The 16,855-nt window shown below is 40.8% G+C and overlaps 1 protein-coding gene across 1 annotated transcript in view; it reads right to left on the bottom strand.

Annotated features, from left to right (window-relative positions):
- The window catches only part of ppp1r16b (protein phosphatase 1, regulatory subunit 16B), a 54,847-nt gene extending 50,320 nt beyond the window's left edge, over nucleotides 1–4,527 (bottom strand). Inside the window, exon 1 of the mRNA XM_070843017.1 lies at nucleotides 4,165–4,527. Within this exon, the coding sequence (XP_070699118.1) occupies nucleotides 4,165–4,432 (268 nt within the window). The 5' untranslated portion in view covers nucleotides 4,433–4,527. The remainder of the gene's footprint in view (nucleotides 1–4,164) is intronic.
- Between the last annotated feature and the right edge of the window lie 12,328 nt (nucleotides 4,528–16,855).

The following is a 16,855-nucleotide window of genomic DNA, read 5'->3' on the forward strand; positions in this document are numbered from 1 at the left end:
TTTTGTGATTGTTTTCTTCCTGCATGTTACATTTAAAGGATCCTGTGCTTTAGCAGACTTCAGTTGTTCAAATTTTCCCTTTTCCACAGATATTCCTGACTCCTTCAATCATCAGGGAGTTGGTTGACAATTTCATCAGATAAGACAGCAATGTTAAGAGAAAATGTCAGGTCAGCCCATCCTCTGTGTGTATGTGTGCAGACCGTCCTTTCTGACCCCAATGGCTGCTCCTCTGCAGGATAGTGGCTCTCTGGAGAGGAGAAAACCTATCGGTCTCAATAGCCCGAAAGCCTCACAGAGAGACACTGAGGTGCTTCACAGTAATTTCACAGCCATCAACCCTCATCACTGTGAGGGGGCACAGGGTTCAGGATGGTGGCAGCCAGAGGGCGAAAAAATGGACACAGGCTCAGGATGAATACTTTTCCATTCAATCCTGCCCAACCCACTATTCCCTTCTTTCTTGTCCCCTCAGATCACAGAAATGTGTGTTTGCTACTGGAAACACACACTGAAAAGTTTATTTACATTCATGAAATCTCAAATATTCACACAAACAAACATTTTTTTCCTCTTTCCTCATCACACAGCCACAACACATTTGCACAAACACACACACAAACTTCAGCTCGAGCTCACATTATGTCCTCTGCGGCTTTACTATATCTGAATCTCCTCACGGCCTGGTGAGTGCTGCCGCAGCTTCCAGTGAGGGTAGTTGTAATGACAGGGACATTGTAGTTCAGAGAGGAAAGAAGAAAGAACACACACTCTCACATACACACTCACACACACAAATGCACAACGCAAGCGTATAACGTGCACACCACACATTGTTCACAGATCTTAGTTTCAATAACACCATCTGATGTTCAAGATACAGAAAAGCTTGCAAAGCACATAAAAACAGAAATACTTCTTCCAGAAAACATGCATACGAATGAACGCACACACATTTGTCAGTGTGTGCTCACACACATACCCTCCGGTCAACCCAGTGACTGCAACCACAGAGAACACACAGGAAACATCTCACTGGATCCAACCAATCAGGGATTAAACAGGAGTCAGTCTAGCCAATCCAGCCTCTCATCTTATTATGGCCCCAAGGCCGGTAGAGTCAGCCTGGGGTCAAAGTCGGTCTCTCTGTTGTTATTACTTCTCCTCCTCTGCCTTCCTTTCTCTTAATGAAAAAGAGATTATGGATGTCTCCTTTTATTTCTCAACGCATCTGTAACTTTCCACTGACCGCATTCGCTTCGCTCTGCATTGTTTTTTGCCAATAAGGGGTCTAAATTTTTGTTCTTATTTACAAATATAAATAATCTTTATGTGAAAGTCAGTACTGATGTGTTGCTTTTCTAAGATGCTCAAACTCATCTACATTCAAATCCAAATCAATTCTTTTCTATATTTGTATAGCCCTCTTTGACTGTACAGGGGAATACATACTGTCACATGGTATTTTTGGTAAAGGTAGCCCAGAGCCTGTGAATTGTGAGCCTTGCGCAGCATAGCGTGTGAAGTCAGAATGCCTGATCGAGCATTTGGGGACCAGAGGGAATGAGAGAGGAGATTATCAGGCTCCTGAGCTTGCCAGCTGCCACTGGAGCTGTGTGGGCAACACTACACCCTGTCTCCCTTTCTTTTTATCTCCCTGCCTCTTTCATGGTCACCCTCATTAAACAGCACTGATACCAAATGTTTCAATGCCCTGGCACTGTCAACAGTTAGGAGAACTAACAAAGCCACTGCATATCAGTAATGCTCAAACCAAAACAAATAAATCTGATCTCAGTGTGTCCAGAGCTGCACAATGACAGACACTGGTTGTTGTTGTTATTCAGATGTGTGAAGATTGGATAAAATATAAACCTATTTAAATGTTCAGAATAATATTACTGTGCTTCACAAATACAGCAACAAGAATTGATTTACAGTAATAATGCGAGCAGCCTTGTGACCCTGACAGTTTGAGCTAAATGCAAATATCAGTGTGTTAACATGCTTACAGTGACAATGCTGATATAATGATGTGTTGCAAGTGTAAGTTGAACAGATGTTTTCTGTCAAGACTGCAAATACCAACCTCATGATGAAGTCGATAAAAAGTCATTAAGATTCATCCTCTGGGGACCATGAATGTGTGTGGAAAATTTCATAGAAATCCATCCAGTGTTTGTTGCGATACACTAGTCTTGACCAAAGAGGTGAACGACCGACCAACATTGCCATCCCATTCTGCTTGCATGGCTAAAAATGCGAAATACTGTATAAGCTCTCGCTGCAGAGAAATTTGCAGAAAAACGTGGAATAAATGCAAATCTACAGCAACAGTCTGGTGTTATTTGTACATGTATTCAGCCTATAGCATCACTACGCAAAATTCCTGGCCTCATAATACAACATAATCTGTTATTTGGCCAAGGCTATAGGCTGGATACACACCAGTTGATGCACTCATTTAAATCATAAAAAGTACTTTACTTTTACAAGTTGCCATGTGTTAACTCAAGGCCAAATCAGAAGCTGTACAAGGGATTGTTGTTTTGTTGGAAAGGTGAAATATCTTTTATGTAAAACAAAACTAGTGACTCAACCTGACCCAAGTCCTGTCTATTGTTTCCTGTCTTTGTTCTGGGTAAAATAGTGCATAAAAACTGCCCTTTGACATTTAATTTGGATGATAAATCCCCAATGTTTTACTGCCTTGACCACAAAAAAAGATGATCTCACCTTAAATACGCAGAATATATAACTAATAACTCTTGGAAGTTGGTTCAATCATTTTCCATCTAACCATCCTTGAACGACAGTGTACAGAGTTGCTGAACACATTTCCTTGAACTGACAGTAAATGAGTAGATGTATCAAAGCTCCTCGCCACCTCATGTGGTTCAAACCAATCTAAAGAATTTCATGGTCTCCAACAGCCACAACATCCTGGTTCAGAGTCTAAGTGGCTCTGCAGACTTTCTGGGAATCACACACCACAGAGCAGCGTACAACGAAAATGCTGTTCAAACCACTTTTAAAATGTTTCACACAACATCACCTCTCTCCATCTGCGTATAATGAAGGAGCAGCGTCTTTTGTTATTATTTCAAAGCAGCAGGAGGAGCAGAATCAGCAAAAACAGCAACATAACTGATGAAAGCTTTTTCCTACTATGTTCTACCCGATCTGATGATATCCTTGATCCTTGAATCATCTGCTCGGTTAGTAAAATCTTAATTTAGCTTACACATGATAGTAAAATCCAACATGCCATCCAGAGAACATGAATCCAAAGATTCCCAGTGACTCTCACTCCAGCTGGAGTGGAGAAATGTGCCATTTCGCAGTCCATGTGCACGTGCATATGTGTGCATGCGTATGCGTGTATACATAGCAGTGCGGAGCTGCTTCTGCTCCATAAGAATCTGTGTGAAAATACTTCAGCCTTGAGGCTGTTTCAATATCTGTCAAGACAGCTTGCACAAGCAAAGAAAGTACAGTAGCACCGCCACAGGCTGTATTTGTTATGATAAAAAGAGTTCAATCAATTTAAAGTTAGAGTAACGTTAAATTAGATGTCATATCTAAATGATAAGCAGCCCGTTATCATTCCTGCATCACTGACACACTGTTAGCACTGACACAGCATCAAGGGACTGTTTGTACTGGAGTAAAACAATTATTATCTCCAAATTGGGGGGGGCACCACCCGTAGAATTTTTAATTAAAAGACTGAGTTTTCATCTTGGTGTGACAACTCCATTATTTCCCAATGATAAAATAGTGTCCTAGCAGAACAAATTCAGCTCGAATAGAGTGAGTTCCACTGGCAGTTTGAGTGGGCAGGCCGAGCTAATCGTTTTCCTGACCTTGGCATTTTGATATCCAGCTGAAGCAGTGAGTTGAGACTGAAATTAGAGTAATTATTCAAAAGTGGCACCACTGAGCTTTGTTCTGGATTTGACTCTGAGCTTATGAAAGAAACCCCTGCACATAGTTTAGTGTGTTGCCTTGTTACAACAATAATAAATCTCCAGTGGTTATATTTTGTGCTAAGAGCTCTTTTGTAGTTCGACTTATTTTCACTACAGTGAGCACATTTCCCCATAAATCTAGACTTCTATTTTCTAATTTGCTCCCATCATAAATATTCTTTACTGCCCCTACCTTCATCTGGATCATTCCTGGCCGATGCCTCCAGGAGTGCCACGCTGGCGGCAAACGACACATGCCTCTTGGACTCCGATTGCTGGAGGCTGTTGGCATTGCGTCCCTTCTTGTCAGCCTTTCGCTTCTTGTTTTGCATCTCCTTCTCGTACACGGCCCATCTCTTCAGCTGCTGGGTACGCCGCTTCTGGGCTGCCCGCAGCCTCTCCAGGCTGGGCACCTTGTCCAGCTGCTGCAGCTCCTGGATCAGCTCCAGGTGGTTGGCCATGGCGCAGGTGGAAAGGGGGGACAGCAGTCGAGGGTGATGTTGGAGGGTTGATGTTGGGGGTGAAAGCGTGACTCTAGCGAGGGCTGCACCTTCGACCGTGGCCTTCTCCCATCATCCTTATCATCATCATTGTTAAGCAGCAGTAAATGTTCTGAGCGAAAAGACAGAGACAGAGAGAGAGAGAGAGAAAGGCTGAGTCACTGTTCATAAAATACCAGCCACAAACTTTTACTATCTGGAACTTTAATAAACACATCAGAAAATAAAACGTGGAAGTAGTTTGATGCAGCTTAACATTTCTAGTAAATCTTGGAAAGATTCACTGGGGAAACGCTGACATTCAAAAGTGAGTACTGGTCTGCTGCACCACAGACAGTCCACTGAGATGCATTTTGGTGGCCTAGTTAGAGAAACCAAAGCTCAAACTGTAATGCAACCAAGTGCTGAATAACTGTTTTCTTCTTTGTCTTTAGCCTGTGTTGTCGAGATGATGCCAAAAGAACAAAATCATCTCTCTGGTTCACATCAAGGTGAAACTAAAATCAAAGTAATACATCATTCTCATAATTGCTCAATTTGCATAATGTACACTTCATTAAAATGATGCCTTTAAGAGTTCGGAAAAATGTACTTCTATGCGAATGGAGGACAATTTCTGCATTTTTATCTAAATCACTGAGCATTGCAGGCTCAATTTTCTATTTGCTTTGTGAGCAGTTGTAGACGGCCTACCATCCTCCGTCAAGGTTAGCAGCTTCCTGAATGCTACAAGTAGATGCCAGAACAATAAGACGCTAATGAAGAGAAACGAGAAAAGTACTAGAGCAGTGAGCTGAAGTGGGGATTTCACCATTACCTTGACGTAGTCTGGCGATATACTGTACAACAAGGTCTTTTTTTTTCTCTCTCTCTCTCTGACAATTGGAAACTACTTTGTCAGTAAACTAACAAAAAAAACCTCGGCTTCTTGCCATTTTTTAGACATTTACCAAGAAAGCAGCCTATTGTATGTTCAGTGAGTCTACAGAAAACTCTAGTAGAAATAAATACAGTAATAAAGCCCAACATAGAAGTAGGTAGAAAATCTCCCCCGTGATTGAGCTCATTCAGACCACTTCCTTTCGACAGAACCTCTTAACAATGTACGGACATTTTATTACCGCAGCCAGAAAACCATCTCCTGATAAAGTTCAGCCCTTTCCTAACACTTGTTAGCGCATTAAAGATTCAAGATTCTTTATTGCATGCACAAAGACCAAAATGAATTATACTTTATACGATTTTCATAGCTTTAAAAGCTAAATCTGCATGTTTTATGTATGAAACACATTCTTACTTACTCTTTCATGAATGCTGATAAATATTTCCTCATGTCTGCAGCCCTCCACTAATGAAACCCTGCAGTCCAGCAGCAGCTTCTCATGAAATGTTCCACAATGCAAAGTGCTGCGATATCATATATCATGTACTACATACAACATTTCCTTTGCAGCTCTACACCACCTACGTAACTGCTGAAAACATGGACAGGAAACAAGTTGTACAGTCACTTCCTACAGCATCACTTTCAGCCCTCAGTTTACCAAAGCTGTGTGTGTCTGTGTGTGCATTAGTGTGAAAGTGACAGTGGTGGTCTGTTGCGTTCTCAGTCGGAGGCCATGAGAATAACACAAAAAGGCATCTAGACACACAAATAAAACATTTCCACATTAATGACTTTGACACCTTTAGATGCATAAAATGTTGCAGCACAAAGATGTGAGAACATCCTTGAATTTCCACTGTAACGGAACACATTCACCAAATGACAAGTGCAGACCGAGACCATGAGAGCTTGTGTGAAAGAGACATGAGCTGGAGATGTCTTTAAGAGAGCAAATTGGTTTACAGCAAATGGTTTGTAAAGACTGGGTTAGGATCCAAAGGTTGATCACAAGAGGAACAGCAGCAAGGTCTCATTATTCTAGAGAAATTTCAAAGTAAAGCTATCAGCAATTTTTCCCCCTCAAGTCTTTCAAGGTAGACAGGCGGCAGATGCAGAACTACAGAGTGCTTAACAGTCTCTGAGCGTGGTTAAATTTGTTGGTGTACATGATAAAAATTAAAGCAAAAAAGCCACTGGTTCAGTGTTGGTGGGTTTAAAACATAGATATCAGTATGTGATATGCTGCATAATATGGACGGTTTTCACTACCTACCAAAACACATGTATTAATATTTAGCCTTTAGTCCATTTTAAAAAGATCCACCGTTTACATGGCTTGACATTTCAGGTAATCTTACACAATATTGATATGTTGATCCCATATATAATACATATAACTGCTAGTTATTCCCATCCCAGGTCTTAAATGTCGTGATATTATTTGTTCTGTCAGTATCACCTGTTCCTGACACACTGTTCCTACTAATAGAGCCACATCCATTCAAGTAATGACATGAAACAGACCCTTCAGCTCATCTTAATGCACCATCAGAGGTAAAACAGGAAACACACCAGACTGCTTAATAAGGAGACAGAGAGCTTGTGTAAAATAAAGATAAATGTTATGAGCAACAGCAAACTGATCCAGTGCCTGTGTTCATCCATAATGTCTTTCATTAAACATTTTTTAAAAACTGCACTGTTTTGCTCATATTACACTCTACAATTTAGCAAACACTATTCATTGTAACCTGTAGACTTTTTTTGCCTTATTGGCTCAGCTGAGCTGCAGCCAAGAAGTCAGACGTCCTTCTGTGGTTGATAGGAGCTGACTTTAGTGAAGGAACTGATGAAATAACTAGGAGGGCGCTCAGAGGGTGCAGACCTCCACCAAGGCAAAAAATTGCTTGTTCGTGAGTTAGATCCGGATCCACTCAAAAATTTAATGGGTTCTTACTTAGCCCATGCTACACCTTTCCTGGTGGAAGGGCCAGTAGTTTTTCCATAATCCTGCTGACAGAAAAATTGCACCAAAAACATAACCTCCTTGGCAGAGGTAACAAATGCCCCACAGATTCACAGCATACACATGCAGTGGTGGCCACACACAACTGAAACAATGCTGCTGATGTGTCCCATGGAACAAGGCGGAGACGGCAATCACAACAACATATATTCTGAGTGTATTATTGCACATATACCATGGCCACTTATATGGATGTAGCTTGTGGGTTAAACTATTGACTCTTCATTTCAGGTCTCTTTTAGAGATGTATCAAAAAACAACTCACCCACTGCATGTGTGTTGCTATGAATCTGTGGAGCATTTGTTACCTCTGCCAAGGAGGTTATGTTTTTGGTGAAAACATGGTGCAAAATGTGTCCTAACACCTACATGATTGCAGGTTAATAAATGTTTCACAGCACACCCTAAGGACAAGGACAAGAAATATCAATAAACAAATAAGAGTCAAGTTAGAGAACAGTTGTTCAACAACATAATAGCGGAATTTTTTCCCACTGGAATGATTAAAGTTTCTTGCTGATTGAAGCTGATCCAGGAAAAGGCAGACGAGCAAACAGGGTTTAAGAACAACTATGACCCTAAACCACTTACATCTATAAAACATTTCACATTAAATGTTGTATTTTACAACAGACTGAGTTTAACAAGGTGAAAGTTTCCTCTGATGCACCGTGAATTATTCCAAGCATGGTGGACTTCTCCCCCCCGTCTCCCCCCCTCTCTCCCTGTGAGATGTGAGTGCAGTGGGCAAAGTGAATTAACTTCAGACGGGATGTGTGACAAACAGGGAACGTCCAGTGTTTTCTTTAGCTGTCTTTGATGGTCAATGGCATTAGCACTAGGAATATGAAACCCAGGAGCCACCGTTGATCAAATCAGGGGAATCGGAGCAGAGGTAATGATATCACTCACACACACACACACACACACACACACACAGAAGCCAAACTATGGCCAGAGGCAAAAGGCAACTAGTGACAAAAACAGAACCACACAAACAAACAATTTCTGCATTAATCAGCGACTGATGACCATGAATATTTTATTATGCCTTTTGTTTTATCTAAAGCACTCTGAATTACCTTGTTGTTGAATGGTGTGACACAGATAAACTTGTTTGCCTTATCCGACTGGATTCACAAGTTCACACATACAACCTAGACAATGAGCAATAGTAATTTTTGCTCAGTCGCTTTTTAGAATTCTACTTTTGTCCCCCACCACCCTGCCTCCTCTTTAATAGTTTCAGTTTGATTTCTGAAATCTCTCTACCAGTGGCCTCTGAATGTCCATCTGTTGTAATCTTGATGAAATAATCTCTGATCTGATAATATATTATTATATATTGCTATTATATAATGCTGTTCAACAGTTACTGTGAAGTATTCCAACTTTCTTTGAATATTGCTACCTGGCTTCAACTCAGTGCCCCAGATCAAGATACTGCTATGGACGTTTACATAAAGTATTAGATTTTTTATAGTTTGATAACTATTCAAAATTTCAAAATCATGACCCATTCCAAGTGTTAATGAGGGACAATATGGACCTTTTTGTCGCTTAGGCTAACTATAGCCTATAGTTATAGTTATGGTGGAGCATGATGGAGGGTAAAAATTAGTTCTCTGGTATACAAACAGGGCGGTAACAATTAGTCAGTTTATCAGCCTTAAGAAAATTAATTAACTTTTCTATTAAACTGTTATTCAAGACAAAAAAAATGTATGAATCGAGGTTCTTAAATGTGCAAATGACAGCTTTTATTGGTCTTACAAAATGGGAAATTGGATATTTTTGTGTTGTGAACGGTTATTGTTTTATAGATCAAATAAGGATGAAGACGAATCGACTATGAACTAATCAATAGTCGCAAAATGCTGCGTAACATGATTTTGGATAAATCTGGTTCAACATGATTTTGGATAAGCACACTTTTATCGGTAAAACAACCCTTGACTTCATTGTGTTCCCTAACGTCTGAAACCAAACCTACATCCTTGATAAAGTTAATATTGTCATTTACCTCCAGCATAACGAGTCCAGGCCTTTAGTAATTCTCACCTTACCATTCAATTGACGACTCTGACAGGTGAGACAAATTGTGAAATTTACAATAGGAGGGCAGCTCTCGTGCACATATGTAGTTTTGTTTCTGTAACATTAGCAGTTGAACAAGAAAGTTGTCTTAGCGCCACCTTTGGCTTTTTTTTAAGCAGCTGAAGATGGAAGAGAATAAATAATTTATAGCCCCGACGGCAGATTGTCTTGCACATTTTCAGCAGTGCATTAAAAACACTCTGTGTACTTGATATGATGTCCTAGTAGGAGGCAAAGACAAACTGTTTGAAGATATGTAAAACACGGGGAGCTGTGGGCTACTGTAAGCCCTCTGGTGATATCACAGCCGCTCCCCGGGGCCAAGGCAACAAATCACAGATTGACCTCAATCAGCTCCCAGGCTGCAGATAAGAATGTTACACTGAACTCGCACTTTGTATTTCACATTTTTTACGGAAAAGGAACAGCCTGAATTTTATACCAATTATTTAAATAAGCAGGTCAGACAATGCAGAAGCATTTGCTGCTATCAGTAAACAATATTTATGCTCAAACTAAGCAGAGGACCAACAGAGTGACAATTACTAAGCAATCCTTCTTATGGTTTTGTCTGTTTTTATTCAGGTTGTTGTTGTCATAAACTGCCAGGTGCCTACGTCTCACAACCCCCTTTGTTAGGGTTACAAAATCACACAAAAAAAACACTCACACTCCTGAATAAAATAAAAGTGGTTAGTAAAATGCGTTTTCTTTGCCCAAATACACTGCAGACAGGATCTTTCAGACAGAGGTTCCATTTACCGTTTAGCCTCAAACCATAATTGACTTCCTTGTGAAAAGTTTATCTGCTGCTGACCTGCGGAACCAGAACATTAATAAAAAGGGATATTATGGAAGGACATAACTTAAAAAAACGAAATATACTTTACTCAGACCGTGTTGGCCAAAGTAAACATCTTAACAATTAACTGTTACTAGCTTGGAGCCATTAACTGCATCTCACTGGGCTAAGTGCACAGAGAAGCTGGAGGTGAAAACAGCTGAGTTTGGACACTTTGCCTGTCATGGCCGCCTGACGGCTCAGAACAAAAGCTCTGTGACTGAGCATTCAAGTCCACTTTCTCCTTTTCATCGCTGACAACTATAATGCAGCTCTGTGTACCCATGAGTTTCCATGCAAATGTCCTCTCAAGGACAGAAAAGTAAACAAAAACTCAAACCAAATGTTTTATTTCACTTAACTGATGTTAAAGAGTCAGTTTCCAAGAAAACCCTAAAAATGATAGAATCACAAAACTGTGTGTGTGTGTGTGTTGAACAGTGCTGGCATTATCATCATCATCTCCTCCACAAAGCAGGTGGATTGTGAATTAAGGTCATTCTGGACCTTCCATCATCATTATGAAGGTGCTTTGGCACAGATGGCAATACACTATAGATGTACAGTATAGATGATGGCAGCACAGTACGTCACACCACAGTACAGCGCATGATACACCACAGGCAGGGTTTGATCTCAGCCTCTTATTCACTTTCCTTCCAGAATATTTTCCCTTTTCTCATCCTCTACTCTACTTTTTACTGCATCCTTATTGCTTATTCCTCACCTGCACCTCAACCTGAAGTCCACTATGTCCACACACACACACACACACACACGTCATCCAAGACAATTTTATAATTTTATAATTATTAATGACTGAGCTGCTTAAGCTCTTTCTCTCTCATATCATACAACTTAGCTTGACTCTTCTCTACTTGTTTGGAGCTTTTCTTCTTTGGTTTTCCATTGGCTATAGTTGACAGCAGTACCTGGTGCCTTTTTTGGGTCTCACCTCCATCGAGGTTCCCAGCAGGTTGAGCTGAGACTAAAGAGTGGAGTGAAAACACTATCTGGTCAGAGGGAGTCATCGCTAGTACAACACTGGATGACCTCAGCATAAACCTGCAATTTTTAAATAGCCAAGCAACCATCAATAGTGACCACATTGGTTTTCATTCACTCAGCCCAGATCTGAAAGAAAAAAAAAAAAAGGCAGCCAACAAAACCACACCATGGTCAACAGACGAAGTGCAGACTGATCAAGAACACCACCCCTTTGGTATCCTCTGTTATAAGAATATCGTAGCTCCTTTAAAGAATAGGGCAGTGCGCAAGATGTGTGGTTAAGCGACTGAGAGAAAGTGGAAGAGAATGACGGGGGATGCGAGCAGAGCAGAGGTAAGGGTTAGCAGTAAATGTACAGTGTAGGTTACAGTTTTTCAGTCAATACAGGCAGGAAGATGAACACCTCTATCGTTCCAGTGTGTTTGTATCACGCTGAAGATCATGTCACAGCATCTTTACGGTGTCGCGATGACAATCAACAAAGAATCCCGTCCACAATGAGCGGGTACTGTCTGCAGAGGAAAAACAGACTGAGAAAAGTACCAGCAGCGAGTAGAGCTGAGTAGAGTAAAGCTAAGCCCCCTACCATGCAGTGGAAATTAGTCACCACTTGCACACTCCTGAAAATGTACAGGACTGTAAAGTGTCAGTAGTAAGAAGAGAGTGGCAATGAGTTCAGGAATTTCCACTCAGACAACAGAAGCTGGAGCCGCCCGCATGTTACCCTCCACCATCCAAATACACACTTGTGAATTCTGAGAGAGGGTTGATGAAGAGTTGAACAAGTCAAGACAATGTGAATTCACCGTGCATGAAGGCAGTTTAAGGTAAGCAGTCTCATCTATTCATTTCTCATTCATTTACATTATAAATGAATGAAATGCATTTGAATCTATTAATTTTCAAGCAGAAGTCGGTCACTTGTATTTAATGTTTGTTCCAGACAAGATCAGTGTCTCTTTTAGAGAGAGAATACATCAAAGCAAATAGACTTGAAGGCCAAAATGAGGCCCGGTGGTCGAACACCAGAAGGCTTTTAAATCTTCCCTCTCATCAGCTCAACAGCAGGAGTGGAAGCATTGAATTACATTTAGTCTCTCTACTACATCAAAGGTTGTGTTTTCAAAAATCTGTAATTTTACTACCACTTCAGTACTTTTTACTTAGCTGACAAACATGCATGTTCACTGTCTACGTTTACATGTCGAGTGTCGGGGGTCACACCCAGTATCCGGCCAGCAGTTTGTGAAATGAAGAATTATATCATTGGGGAGGTGTGGTTAGCATTAATGTGCTTCAGCATATCTTAAAAAAGGGTCCCAACTACCTTAATTCACCACTGATTTAACGCACCACACTGCTACGTCACCAAAATCAAGGATAAAACCAACATTGTTGCGTGACGAACCGGTGTGTTCTGGGCCTGGCTAACATGCTAACTGCTGAAACACTGCAGTGGATCCTCCAGCAGAGATTTCTACATTCACTGAGGAACTTTTACTGTCAGTGAGCTGCGCAAGAAAACAGGGTGAAGGTAAAAGGTAAGTTTCATGTTTTGTAACACCTGTTTTTAGCAGCTGAAAAAAGGACTTGAATTATACCTCACATGGAAACCATAATCTTTTTAAAGACTTCCCATTCAGTCACTTTCATCCCATTATAAATGTCTAATGTCTTTAGAAAAGTCGGCCAAACCCATTACAGATATGCTTTGGTGGTCATTTGATCATTGCCGATCATCCTGACAACCAATTACTTCACCTGTTTAACTTGCCGTGACCTGTCACTGACTGTGACAAAGACGAGGACAAAAAGGTGCAAAGTCGGAGCAAGTTGCCAAAATGAGAAGACTCCACCCAGTGAAGCTTTAGCCCCATCAATCAGCAAGACGAAGCGGCAGAAGGCCGAGCTCTGGACCACAAATGAGTGAATGTGTTTGTGTTTTCGTGCTGCTGGCGAATCCTGCTGTACTTTCACCATCTCCTCTCCTCCTCACTGTTCTTCATCTGCTGTTGAGAGGAGACAAGCTAATGCTGTTATCAGTCTCTGCCTGGCACGAGCAGATGCAGAGACAAAAAATGTACTCGGGCAAAAACAAAGACACACAACCAGGCAGCAGGAGGCAAACACATCAGGGGAAGATTCAGAGCAGTAAAACGGAAGAGAGCTGAAATGTTTGTTGTGAAACAGAAAATTAATCCGACACAATTACACGATCAGTTGATAATTTGAATAGTTTTTCAAGGAAAAGTGGCAGCTTCACTATTTTATCTTTGTTTTAAATGGCAGCTATTTTTTTGGACATGGTTGGGTAAAACAAGAAATTTAAAAACATCATCCTGTTTTCTGTAATGTCCATATTATTCACTATACATTTACATTTCATGATCGATCAAGAACATAATCTTAAGCTGCAGCACTAAAGCAGACCAGTATGAAAAGACAAAGTGTGAAAATTATAACTTTAAAACATTTAATTGATCAATAGATTAGTTGATCCAAATAGTTAACTGACTGAAATGTTATTTATCACGGCAAGTCATTCATCAAGCAAAAAGAAAATAACTTAAATAATAGTCAATTACAGTAATGAAAAGAAATCAATGAAGGGTCACAAAACTCTGTTGCTGCCACTAATAAGTATTTCCAAGTCTTATCAAAATGTTGATTTTGGCCTAATAAGACTGCAAAACGCAGGAAATTCAGTTCACAGTGATATAAAACAGAGAAAAGGAGAAAATATTCACTTTTAAGAAGCTGTTACCATAAAATGTTTGGAGTTTTTTTTGCTACAAATGTGACTCAAACAATTAATCTTTTACCAAGTTTGTTCCCAAACAAGTGTATGTTCCTATTTATTGACTAACTGCAAACACGCTCAAACTGCACACACGCCAAAAACGGTAACATGTAACATGCAACTGTCAACATACATAACATAACACACACATGCTGCACTTTGCATCACCAATAATGTCAGCAACCGTGCATGACATTTAGCAGTGAGGAGGCGTGAGCTGTGTCAGGACACTCCGCATGGAGACACACTGGCGGCAGTGTCACACACAATGGCCCAGTGTGTGTTTCAGACTGCGTTTGTCTGTGCATTTTATCAACATGTGTGTATTCATGTGAGTTGTACAAACCCTTCTCTGTCACGAGAAAGTGTGTGTGTACACTGTGCACGCATGCCTGCTTGTGAAACTGTGGCCTCAGCAGAAGGACATAAAACTGTGTCCCTCCACTCTGGCACCCCCCCCCCCCTCCCTCCACATCACCCTCCTGACCCCGACCCATCGCGGCCCCCTGAGTCCCCGAGACCCCGTGTTCCAGGCCAGTGCTTATGTCTACAGGTCCCGCTAACTCATTTAATCACCTACTAATACCAAAGGCGGGCCAAGCTGATTAAAAAGCCCACCATAACCATTCAGCCAGATAGTAGCAGGAGTTTCTGCTGTCGTACAAGTGACGCACATCATCATTCACATCACAGATACAAGCCCGTCACTTCCAGCAGAAATCTCGTTCTCGTCCTTAATCAATGGACTGACCTGTTGTCAGGGTCATGAAGCACAGAAGAGAATTTCATTGTTAATTATGAAAAGAAAAAAACAGAAATTCATCACAGGATTTCTTCAAGACCCCCAATGTGAAATAGAAAATTGAGTGTTGTGCAGCTGTGCAAAGCTTCTCCTTCAATCCATGTTAACTTTTTACACCACTTCTAGGAGTACAAGGGGATTATTTTGTAAAGACATTTGCAATAAAAGAACTCGATCCAATTTCATGTGTAAATTGAGCGATATAGCGTCTTGGAGTGAAATGAAATGACTTCTTCTCATTTCTTGATTTAGCTGAACCATAAAGTCGGGTGCACAGCGAAGGCCTGCTCTGATTTCACAATTGAGCCTGAGCAAAGTGTTAAGGGTATCAGAGACTGAACCAAACCCATAACTTCAGACTGAGCAGTAATTGTCAGTACACTATGTCTGTCACTGGTGAAGATCATGGCCTAAGCTGACACATTTGACTCAAATCAATGCAAAAGCCATTATTTGGCTACCAGGAAAGGCTCGATGATGTGGGGCATTTATTACATGCTAATAAGTACTTAGAGCATGTTGTTGCACTCAGAAACATCATATGTGCACTATGTCATCCTTCTAAAGACAGCTGATCAGGACTCCATTAGCATCATCCACATCTGAATGGTCACTTGTGTGCTGCCATTGTAAAATAACAAACACTGCCTTTAATTTAGGATAACTGGGTCTTACCTTCCTATCTTAGGCCGCCACTCCTATCAGTTGTGGTAACACTGTACTTAAAGTAATTACGAAAATGCCGAAACACAGCGATATTGCTGTGAAGAGTCCAATAGGGTAAGAAACAGGAGCATTCAGATGATCAGACAGGTGGTGAACAAATCAAATGATCTTAAACCTGTGATTCCCAATCAAATACAAACCTCAACGTGACACCCTGTCATTCAGAATTCATTCAAATTAGTGAGCAATCGAGCAGAAATAGAGGAAATATGTGTTCTTGGTTTTCTCTTCTGTGGAAGCGTGGCCAACCAGGGGGTTTGTTTATGATTATCTCAATGCTCATGTTTCCTGTGATGTCACCACCATCCCAGATCGAAACACTTTGTGAATGCAATGTTATCATCATCGATAAGAAAAACAACCACAATTATGAGCATTGTAGATTTATGTTTGTTCTATATTTCATAACGTTGATTCTAATATTTCATATTATTACTATTATTATCTTACCTATTAGTAAAAAGTAGACCCCTGGTTGTAATAAACCTCAGTTATCTTCTAATGATCAGACAGTGACAGTGGCCCTTTACCTTTATTTACAGAAAACCTTTCAGACCTTCAGTTTTACCCAAAAGTCCTCATTATCATGCTCTAGCAATTATTTTGGGCCCTGAGCCAGTGTTGAAGAAACACTGAACAAAAGGCTAATGACACAGCACATGGCCATTAAAACAGGAAGCAGTTGGTTTTGACTGCCGCACCGAGATTTGACATCTGACCTTTCTGACAACCGAAGCCATTAGCCAAAACACGACCCCTGGCCGTGACAAACTAAAACCACTGAAATCAATCTGACGGAGTGCAGGTCTGTGTTTGGAGAGACACACACACACACACACACACACACACACACACACACACACACACACACACACACACACACACACACACACACACACACACACACACACACACACACACACACACACACACACACACACACACACACACACACACACTAGACAGAGTGGTAGTCACTGTACACTCACCCTTCGTCAAGCTTGATATTCTGCACCAGTAACCCTCAGTCAATTAGACAATGATTTGTTTTATATTCTGTTCAATGTTATGAATCTTTTGTTCCATCTCATGTAATTCCTTTTGAATTATGCACCCAGATTCCAGCATTGGAAACATTAGTGTCCTCTAATGTGCATCTGTTGTGTACAAACATGAGTTACATAATGCCTTGATGCTA

Source organism: Pempheris klunzingeri, chromosome 2, assembly GCF_042242105.1.
Source record: "Pempheris klunzingeri isolate RE-2024b chromosome 2, fPemKlu1.hap1, whole genome shotgun sequence".
NCBI lineage: Eukaryota > Metazoa > Chordata > Actinopteri > Acropomatiformes > Pempheridae > Pempheris > Pempheris klunzingeri.